General features: G+C 39.0%; 1 protein-coding gene across 1 annotated transcript in view; it reads left to right on the top strand.

The window, feature by feature from the left end:
• Positions 1 to 342: 342 nt before the first annotated feature.
• Positions 343 to 10,979, top strand: part of mettl14 (methyltransferase 14, N6-adenosine-methyltransferase non-catalytic subunit) — a 22,690-nt gene continuing 12,053 nt past the window's right edge. Inside the window, exons 1-3 of the mRNA XM_028598198.1 lie at positions 343 to 859; positions 1,454 to 1,542; positions 10,029 to 10,116. Coding sequence (XP_028453999.1) covers positions 794 to 859; positions 1,454 to 1,542; positions 10,029 to 10,116 — 243 coding nt within the window. The 5' untranslated portion in view covers positions 343 to 793. The remainder of the gene's footprint in view (positions 860 to 1,453; positions 1,543 to 10,028; positions 10,117 to 10,979) is intronic.

The following is a 10,979-nucleotide window of genomic DNA, read 5'->3' on the forward strand; positions in this document are numbered from 1 at the left end:
AAAGCAAGTTTTATTAAGGCGTAGGCGCATGCTTATGACCTTTGTCATTTTAAGAAATGTCCTTTAACACTAACCTACACTATATTTAACCTCTCTTATCATAGTCTACTTTATCTAACGCAAGTCACATAGATCGTACATCCAAAGATGAACGTCTCTGATTGAGAATCTTTGATGACATGCAGACTGAAATGGACTTCATAGCGCCTCTAGTGTCCAAAGTAGTAGGCTATCCATCATGGTATCCATGGTATTATCTGATTGGAGGAGGAATTTGGAAACGTCAAACAGAAGCGTCCTATCTGGTGACATAATCACGCCGCGTCTATTCTATCACAAAAGTGTTGACTCTTAATTTACACCGGCGTACGCCAAAACTCGCCCAGGTTGGCGGAGTTAATCGATACACTGCTCCATTCGCCGGGTGATCCACTCAAACCGGGCTGCCAAGACTGTCGTGTGTGCAAAAAAAGCGCTTCAGTATACATTATTGAGACAACAGCCATTGAGCAGTCGCAACCAAAGACATTATGTCTATGGTCGCAACCAGGTGTCTTTAACACTTAGCGATAGCTAATTTACGTCGCCAAGGCTCCAAAACGAACCCGAGCGCCCCGGTGTTCATAACGAGTACACCCATTGTGACCTTACCGGCTACACTGCTACACTGGCCAATTGTTTGCTAATAATATAAGTTACTGTTATAGCTAGCTAGCTAATCACCTTTATATGAAACGCTTTAATGTAACAACGACCAAGGGTACTTAGACAGTTAAACATTGCAACTAAAGAAATGAACAGCCGACTGCAAGAGATCCGCGAGCGACAAAAACTTAGGCGGCAGCTTTTAGCTCAACAGGCAAGTGGACTACGAGCCTCTTGTTGTTAGCAAGTAGCTAACGTTAGCTAAGTGGGCTAGCGTAAGCTATAGCTAACGTTATCTGTTGATCAACTGTGGCGCTGCTAGATTACAGAATTGTTGTAATGAAAATACATTTTTGACTGTGTGGTGAACAAGGATGGAGTACTGTTGCATAAATAACGTTACACACATGGGTGATGATAATTTAGCTGATATATCCGCATGTTTCGCCATCGAGTGTAAATAAATGAACGTAACATCAGCATGTTGAAGCTATTTGAGCCACTATAGCTAACGTTAACCTTAACACAATTGACGTCGTTACATGACATGTCAGTTAGGATACATATAACGTTACAGGGAACTCTAACAACATTAATTTAGAGTAACGTTATATGTAAAAGATGTAAGATAAGATGGAACTTTATTCATCTCGAGGGAAATTGTTAAAACTGGAGCTACTAACAGCAGTACAAAATACTGAGACAGAAAACGTTCAGTACAACAATACATTATATAATAAAGGAGACCATAGTAGAATTTGAAAATATGTGACTTTGCACTGACTTTCTCATTCTTGTCTGACCACAGTTGGGAGCTGAAAGCGCAGACAGTATCGGAGCTGTCCTTAACAGTAAAGATGAACTAAAGGAGATAGAGGAGACAAGAGAATCATGCAGGTAAGCTATACCCCAGAACAGTGAACAAATGCCAAGGATGTTTACAGGAAAACGTGTATCAGGGCACGATTGGGAAACATTAATAAAGTAAAGGGAAACTTGGAAAGAGTACACGTGTTGCATTTTAGCTCTCCCCATGTTCTGCACAGTTTCTTAATTAATGAGGTGAACTGAAACTCGTAAATTGGCAAAATGGCTACCCAAACAGGTCAGTATTAAAGGTGCATACGTAACAAAACCCTGGTAAATATTGGAGATGTATTTGAAAGATGAAGACAGCTTAGAGCCCAAAAGGATGCAGAGTTGGCTAATTCCCTCCAGAACAGGTAAGCATTAGCTTAATAATTTATCATGGCTATAGGGATGGGCATTTTCAGTCTTTTCAACATTTGTGTACTCAAATTGAGTAACCTAGAGTATTCAAGTTAGTTACTCACAATAATAATTGAGACACAGCCAGTGAAGTGATCCCGACTGGTCCTGTCTAACGGCGGCACGTTACCGGAGGATCAGGCAGGCAGGACACAGCTGTTTACAACGTGTTGAATCTAGCCTGTTCAGTGGCTGTAGCCGACAAACGGTGAGTAATTTTAAGCCAATAAAGGGTGGCTGTAAATACAGTAGAGAGGACCGTTAGTTTGCGCTGTTTTTAGTGGTTATTGCCGTAATTTTAAGCCAAGAAAGTGTGTCTGTCAGTCGGGTAGAGAGGACAGTGAGGTCATGCTGTTTTAGCGGTTGTTGCTGTCATTTTAGGCCGAGATAGGGGGGTTGTCAGTCAGGTACAGAGCTCCGCGTGGGCACAACCTTTTATGACTGTCAACATAGCCAGCATCTAACGTTAGCTACTCTACTGCGCTGTGGAGTAATGTCTGGCTATGTGAGACTAGCGTCTAGCAACATTGTTGGATGCTGCGTTCTCAGCCTGGCAACCTCCGTAAACTTCGAGTCTAGGGAGGAGGGGCCGGGGGAGACGACTCTCCAGTATTTTGAATTTGGACTGCAGTAACTATTTTAAACACTAGGTGTCAGTATAAGATTGCATCTTTAAGAAAAAGAAGAAAGGAGGGGTGCAATTGAAAGGAGGAATGTTAAAGATTTTAATATGCTACATGTGTACACAAAAGCTTCTAGTTCAAGCCACACTGTAAAACCTGATGAGTTAGTTCAACTCAAACCGTTTGAGGAAACAGATTGCCTTAAAAAAATTTAAGTTTATTAACTCAAAAAATTTAAGCATAAAAATATATTTGATTTGTGTCCAAGTAACTCAATTACGTATTGTTAAGATGACTTGGTTAAATAAAGTTAATAGTACTAATTCCGTTCAGTTTATATAACTTATATCTATCAAGTATATGTCACTCAAATGTTGCATTTCTCCAAACGTATTAAAAATATGTTAATAGAATTCATCTGATTCAAGTAAGACTAACTTAGATCAATCTTCTTTATACAAATGTTACAACTTAAGTTTCATTTACTCAGTTTATTTCCATTAAAGAAAAGTATTATGTATTAGTTGTGACAACTTTAAACTCGGTTGTGACTACTCAATTAATTTGAGGAAACCGATTGCCTTAAACCTTTTAAGTGGCATTAACACAATATAAACACAATTGTCTGACACAACTTAAACTATTTATTTAGTTGAATGCTGAATAACAATAATAAAACATTTCAATGTCCACAGCTTTCAAAAGAAATAACGTGTTTGCCAGAAACACTATGAAATTAACACTCAGATAAAAATAAAAACAAAATTAAAATACCTTTAAACTGAAGACATTACAATATTAATTAGTGCCGTGTTTGTCACTACAGCTTAAGTAGAAAGCCAACCAACACAGATGTAATTGTGTGGACAAGTATCTGTTTCAACACAGAAATCTAGTACAAAAATACCTTTAAACTGAAATCATTACATTATTAATCGTTGCTTGCATTTCTCACTACAGCTTAAGTAGAAAGCCAACCAACCCAGTTGTAATTGTTTAGACCAGAATCTGTTTCAACACAGAAATCGAAACGGAAACAGCTTTGGCATGCAAGCCAAAAGATAATTTTCAGAACACTACTGACTTTCAACAAAAGAACATGTTAACACCTTTACTCTAGCTCATTTCTCAAGGCTTGTAACTTAGGTTTAAGCTGCTTTCTTCCATCATCAAGGTTTAAGAGGACAATCTGGATGAACTCAAAGAAGCCACTTAGCTTCTCAGGATAGCTCAAATGAAGGGCATAGATCAGTCCAAACAAAATCACCAGTGAATCAGTCCAAGATCTGTGGGACATTACAACCTGATCCTCAAGGACAATTGACACATGGTGAGTTTCAAAGGGAACTCCAGCAGGCACCTCCTCTTCATTCACCACTGCCACCAGAGCCACTGCTCCATCCTGGTTTGCCTCCAACTCATCCTGAAAAGGGAATACATGTTCAGGGTGTGGGAGTGTAATTGTACAAATCATTAAGCTTACAAAAAGCTTAATGATGTAAAAGAAAACATTGTCATTTTACCTACAGGTAGAAGCAATATCAAACTAGAACTGCAAGTAGGTATGACGGGGTCCAAGCCTCCCCGGTGCAAGTCGCCCCTGATGACACGTGGAGCCCACGAAAACGGAACCCGCGAAAGGAAAACCCAAAGCGTGATGGAAATTTCACTAAGTGCGAGTTCCAAAGTCCAAAGAGTCTCAAAAGTGAAATGCAATAGCAAATTTCCCATTCGAGTAAAAGGCCAAAACACTTCTTCCTCAATTATAGCGCCTCCTAAAGGCAGATCATCACCAAATTGGGTGTAGAACCACAGAGTGACATGTAGAAAAATAATCTCAAGTTTTGTGATGATTGCATTTAGTGCTATTGAAAATTTCCCATTTAAATACATTTACTTATTTGCCAAACACGTCTACGTTCATTATAGCGTCCCCTGGCCGATCTTCACAAAATTTGGTACAGCGGCTCGGAGTCGGAAGTCGAACAATAATGCCAAGTTTAGATCTGATACCTATTAATTTGGTCAAGATATGCTGAAGTTAGTGTTTTGTGGCTATATACGAAAATTTGTTTGGTTGTAAATTGCACATACTTTAACGTAGCAAAGTTCTTTTTGATAACTTTTTGTCATGTCCATCTGGAGATGTTAGGTACCAGGTTTCATGGAGATCAGACGTACAGCCTAGGAGGAGTTAGAAAAAGTTGGTTTTGCACATTGCGCGATATTGTGAAAAAACTTCTTAGCAGAAATGGGCGTGGCCCATATCCTGTGATTCAGCTTGATTCAAGGAACATGTGGATGTAAGGTTTTCTAATGCAATTTGTAATGTGGGAGTTATAGGCAAAAACACGTTTGACGACATCATAGCACCACCTAGGGGTCGATGTGTGTAATATTTGGTATGTGAGGTCCATTCATAGAATTTGGTTGGGAACCCCAGAGGGTCATGGCAAACAAAAATCAGTTTCAGGTTGATAGCATTCATTTTGGCTAAGATATGGCAAAGTTTGTGTTTTCGTAGCTAGCTACACAAATTTGGTTGTGTGTAATTTGTGCAATTTTTATCCAATAAATATTATTTTGATCACTTTTTGTTAAGTTGGTCTGGAGATTCTACCGACCAAGTTTCGTGCAGATCGGTCACACGGTCTAGGAGAAGTTAGAAAAAGTAGGTTTACGATAAATCATGATTTTTCGCGCATAAAAGTCTAGGTCTAGTCTGGGTCAGTGACCAAATGTCTCAATGTAAACACCCTCTTTCTCAAGAGTTTTTAGGTCACTCAAGAGAGGTGCAAAAACCTTTGCCGTACATCATTTGAGTTGCACAAAAGAGCCAGCGGAGTAGAGTGGAGTGCTGAGCGATACTTTACTGGCAGGTTAGCTAATGTCCAATAAACTGCACATACTTTGTGTATTTTTTTTGATGTTCCTAGAGGGTTTGCAATTTCAAAATCAACATATAGAATTATTGATAATTTTGTACCCTAATCTGAGAGAAGCTAATTTTTCTGGAAATAGAAGCCATCACAGTATGACGAATACTGTCCAGGCAACTGTGAAGTGGTTTCTTGGACTTTCTCAAGTACATCTGTTTTTTTCAACAACAACTGCAAAGATGTGAGAATGGGCACATACATAAATGTACGCTGTGACGACTCAATAAGGTACTCTACAGGCTTGGCAAATGGAAACTTATCCTCATAATATGACTTTCTCCTCTTTGCTGTTGACAGTGGTCCTTCAGAGGTAACAGATTTATACAATATATTACTCTCTGAAACTGCCTGGACAATCTCACTAACAAGTGTGTCAGTAAAGGGGCAGTTATGTTTTTCCAGTATTTTGATTAGAGATTCTCTGATAACTGTTTCTGACAGTGAAAACAATTGATCCATATGCTCAATGATTTCCTGTGTTGCCCTCATGGATACATGGAGAATTGTCTGCATTTTTAAGAAGAAGGCAGCCAGATTGTACTGTAACTGCTCTGTTAATCCCTCATCACTACTGCCTGCTACCGGGACAGTTTAATTTTCATCTGAAAGCTCTACTGGATCATGTTCAATGTCAATATCCTGGGAAACATTTGAGACATTTTGCACTATGACTGCCACATCATAGTCTGATGCATGTTGGTGTTCTCTGAACTTGTGTGCATTGTATGTTGAGTAAACATTTGTTTGAAACTTGCAGGCCCTAAATGGACATGGCACCGTTTCTTTCTGTCTTAGATGGCCCCTTAAATGAATAAACATGTCCCTCTCAACAAATGGCTGCTTAAAATCACACACAGGGCAATGAAATGCCGGATTTATAGTCAAATCACTCTACCTACCATTCTTTTCTCAGAATGTACTCTTGACAAATGTACCTTCAATGAGTTATAAGTGCTAAATGTACACATGCAGTTGTTATACAGGCAAGGTAAAGGTGAAATTGTGGAATACTGGCCATGATAGTCTGTAATGTCTCAATAACTGTATTTTTAAGGCACTAGAAAAAACACAATTTACATTTCCACATGTTTTTTACCAGTCAAAAAAAAATTACAACAGTCAGTTTGCCCACGTTTGTCAAAGTCTAGGCAGTAGCCTCTTCAGACAGACTTGCAGACTTGTTCTACCTGCAGTCCTCCCTCTCTGAGCAGCAGCTGCGGCACCAGCAGTTCCGGGACTCCCGCAACAGCCAAAACGCACGGATCCAGAGCGTCGCACAGGCTGCCTCTGCGATACATGTGAGAGAAAACGTGCAGATCTGAGAACAGCACTCTGTGTGGCTCTATATTCTGCAAGCGGAATTAGGGAAAAACAACGCACATGCATAGTAGGGCTGGGCGATATGGACCAAAAGTCATATCCCGATATATTTTGGCTGAATATCGATATACGATATATATCCCGATATTTTTTTCCGCAAAGTGAGAGCAAATGTTCAGTCAAAGCCAAAATCAAATATGACATGTCACAAGTAGTTTCATAGAGACAGTTGCAAAATCAAATAAATAATAAACCGGTTTCTTCACCTGGTTCATGATTAAATGCTCAGCTGTTCAAATAACAATAAAATGTAAACCTAAATACTGTATAACAGGAGTACCTTTTTTGAAATCAAAGCTCCATATTTGTGATTCGTTCCAAAGGTCAATTAAGCTTTTGATATTAATATAATCTACTTTGTTCAAAATGTAATGCCTCATGCCTGTAAGCCTAGGTTTATAGTCCCATTCTTCCACTTGATACTGCTTCCACTTAAGTAAACTAAAAGATGAACTATCGACTACAAAACAAAGAAACTAATTCATGTGTTAATACAAAGAATATTTATTATGATCGGTTCACAGATCTGAGTTCAAACGGAAACTTCACCCTTCTGAACTAAGAGTTTCTGCTTCAAGGTGAAGTTTAAAACAGACTGAAATGTCCAGGCTCATTCCTCCACTATTTATTTCTGTATGTATTTATGCGTTACATGTCATTTTAACGGGCACTGAGCTCCAGATCCTGCAGCTGCAGACGGTCTCTGCTGCCCCGCTGTAGCTTCTCTCCGTCCGCCTGCCGCCCGGCAAACTTAGTGGAACTTTCCGCCCGATATCGACATACAGGTCGTCCTGGACTACGTGTAAGATCCTACCGATCACCACTCTGTCTTTGGCTGGTCCGATTTGGATCAGCGGGGACCCGGCGCAGCAGCGAGGCAAAGCTGTGTTTTTCCGGGGAAGAGACGCTGCGGCCGGCCACGGAGCTCTCCGCCTCCCCGCTGCCGCCGGAGCTCAGGTTGCTGGTCAAGGCGGCATACATAATCATAAAACACATTGTCACCTGTTAAATGTTATTCATTGCTGTTTGTTCTTTTCATTTCCTCTATCGAACATAATTAAGCAGTACAAAAGTCCGGCATCTTTAGCGTTGATCTGAATGCTTCGCACCCCTGTTCCAAGATGGCGGCGGTTTTGACGTATGTTTAGAACCTCAAGGCGACATCTGTGTATATATCTATGGGAGCAAGGATCACATTTGAACTATATTGATATATGCGATATGGTCTAATTCCATATCTCATTTAAAAATATATCGATATATTTTTAATATCGATATATCGCCCAGCCCTAATGCATAGTTTGCCAGACCCTCTGGAGACAGTGATACGCAGCTTATTCCTGCAGTAAGAACAACCTGTGATTGCTTATTCACCACTTAAGGTATAGCTATGTCTTATAACCGCTGTGGATTAATTGGGTGTAAGTGCGTTAGCTGTAAGTGTGTTAGCCCCCCGTTAACCTTGCTATTTGCTTTGAATAACGTTACATATTTTCACCAATGTATTTTCCTAATAATGTTCGTTGAGTGGAGAACGTGACTGAAAGCGCCAAATCGAGCCCAGTCTAAGCTGTAGCCAGCAATAGTTCGCATGTAAAGTTAATATTACCATATAACATCTAACATTTCCATGAACATTCTCTCTCTAGCTACATAGCTAATGTTTAACAGTTAGCAAGGTAATGTCCTTGTTGTGCTATTTTATATTAATGTAACATCAGTTAACGTTACGTTAAAGATAGCCTTAACATTACTTTGGAAAGAAGAAAAAAGACGTGGGCATATTAGCTAGCTAGCGAGCCAACATAGTTTGCTAACGTTAACATAAAACTTTCACAAACTAACGTTAATGTTACTTAGCCAACTTAACATTGAATTGACGAACGAGTTTGAAAGCGACATCCAAGTAACAGTTTTTCAAGTAAAAAAAATGTCTGAACCACTAAAACAGTACTTGGTGCAAGCTAGTGCATGTTTGCACAACTGGCAAGTTAGCTAACTTAGTAACGTTACAATTCAAACAGCATGACAAACAGTTTGCAAACCAGTATTATTAATAAAATAACAGAGCATTACCTCGCATGGAAGACAAAAGTGTAGCGGTGTCCTGCAGCAGTGCAAGGGGTTGTTCCGAGCTTCGCCGTTATTCCTGTGCCGTGTGCAAACAGGTGGAACCGTCTTCTCTGTTCAGCGCTGCAGGACGCAGTGTTTTTTTTTCCCATTATGGCCAGACCCGCCCTTCAATAGCATTCACATACTACTATTGGCCAGGCGTCCATGCTTAAGTGTACAGGTCCTATCCCCTGACCAATTCAAACCTAACCTTAACCACTCGAGGTGAAATGCCCAACCAATCGAGCTGCTTCGTAGGGCGGGTATTGGCGTGGCCATAGTGGGATTCGTAATTTTTCCTGCGGGACCTTTTTGCATGCCTTTTTGGCACTTCGTGCTCAAAGTCAACTTGTTCTTCTTCTTTAATAACCCACTTATCTTCAAAAAAGAAAACAAAAAATGCAGTATATCATGTCAATTTAATGTCATCTGGTTTTCACCAAGTTGTGACATCAATCTTTGTCTGGCTTGATGATATTTAGGATAATACATAATTATATGCTCTATGGTCTATAAACTCCCATTTTCCATTTATTTTAGCTTTAATTGTACTTTTGACTTAAGCTTTACTGTATTTAATATTCACAATATGGTAACAATATGATGAATTTTTTTTTTTTTATTAAGCAGGACTTAATAATATTAAGTCAATTGAACAAACTGGAATAATATTACCAATACTTAAACTTTCCCACAAATTTAAGTGTACTCAAAACAACTCAGTTATTACTTCAACAATTAATTTTTGAGTTAGGTTAAATTCATATGAATGAGTCACTCCAACTTCTTGGGAGGTTTAAGTTATGTTAAATTACTTCTTTTATAAAGATGGGCTGTTAGGTTTTACAGTGCATTTTATATATATTGAGCAGATTAAATACACTCACTTTTTGACTTTGATTCAATAGCTCCCCTCGTTTCTTCTTTAACATATTTTCGTAAACATTTGTCCATCTTGCGTGCCAGTTTTTTCCTGTCATTGTCAGTGCTAAAATGTTGATTTTGTGCTTTACTAAGCCACAGAATCAGGGAATGTATTTCCACTGTTTGTGTTTTGCAGAGCTTCATTTGACAGTTCTGTCGCACCTTCCAAAAGAAAGGCACAGACGGAGGGAGAGGACACAGAGGAAGATGTGGAAGAACAAAAGGTGATCATTATGAAACTGTATGGGTTAAAAAAGCCCCCACCTTATTGTAATGATAATAAACCTGGTTAATATAGCACTTTTCAAAACAAATTTTAGTGATTTAAAGTATAAAACCACAATTACATTGACAATTTAATCAAAATACATGAATAATGCCTCAATAGGAAACAACAAAAGCAGATAAAACAAAGAACATGTAATGGATGAAACTTCAGGACAAGCCGGGGAGTGAGTATGTATGAGGGCGGATTTCAAATGACAGACTGAACAAACTGCATTTTCTCAGGCAGTTTGTTCATCAGGGAAGTGGAAACAAAAATATGGTCCTTCCTGATCTTTTGTCTGGACAATGGAACAGTAAATAGGGCCGTTGCCTGAGGATCTCAGGCTATAAGCCAGGTCTTTTGAAAGTCAGTCTCAATAGTAGGGCTATGATTCGTTCTTATTAGCTCCAAAGATTTTCCAAAGGACACATACATATATTGGATATAGTCTGGGTAAAGTGCTCGCTTCAAGTCAGTATTTGTAGCTTTGCTCCATTTGACAGTTTGTAGCTGCAGGCTGTGAACATAAATCTGGCCACCATACAAATGTTTTTTTTTTTTCTTTTCTCAGCAACAGAAGCTGTGAACATGTTTACATTTAATCTTTATGGAGGTTAGGGTGTAGGTTCTATCAAATTAAATATTTCAGCATATTGTGGAGCTTGAAGTTAACTATGATTATACAGTACAGGCCAAAAGTTTGGACACACCTTCTCATTCAATGCGTTTCCTTTTTATTTGCATGACTATTTACATTGTAAATTCTCACTGAAGGCATCAAAACTATGAATGAACACATATGGAATTATGTACTTAACA

Source organism: Perca flavescens, chromosome 2 (genome assembly GCF_004354835.1).
Source record: "Perca flavescens isolate YP-PL-M2 chromosome 2, PFLA_1.0, whole genome shotgun sequence".
NCBI lineage: Eukaryota > Metazoa > Chordata > Actinopteri > Perciformes > Percidae > Perca > Perca flavescens.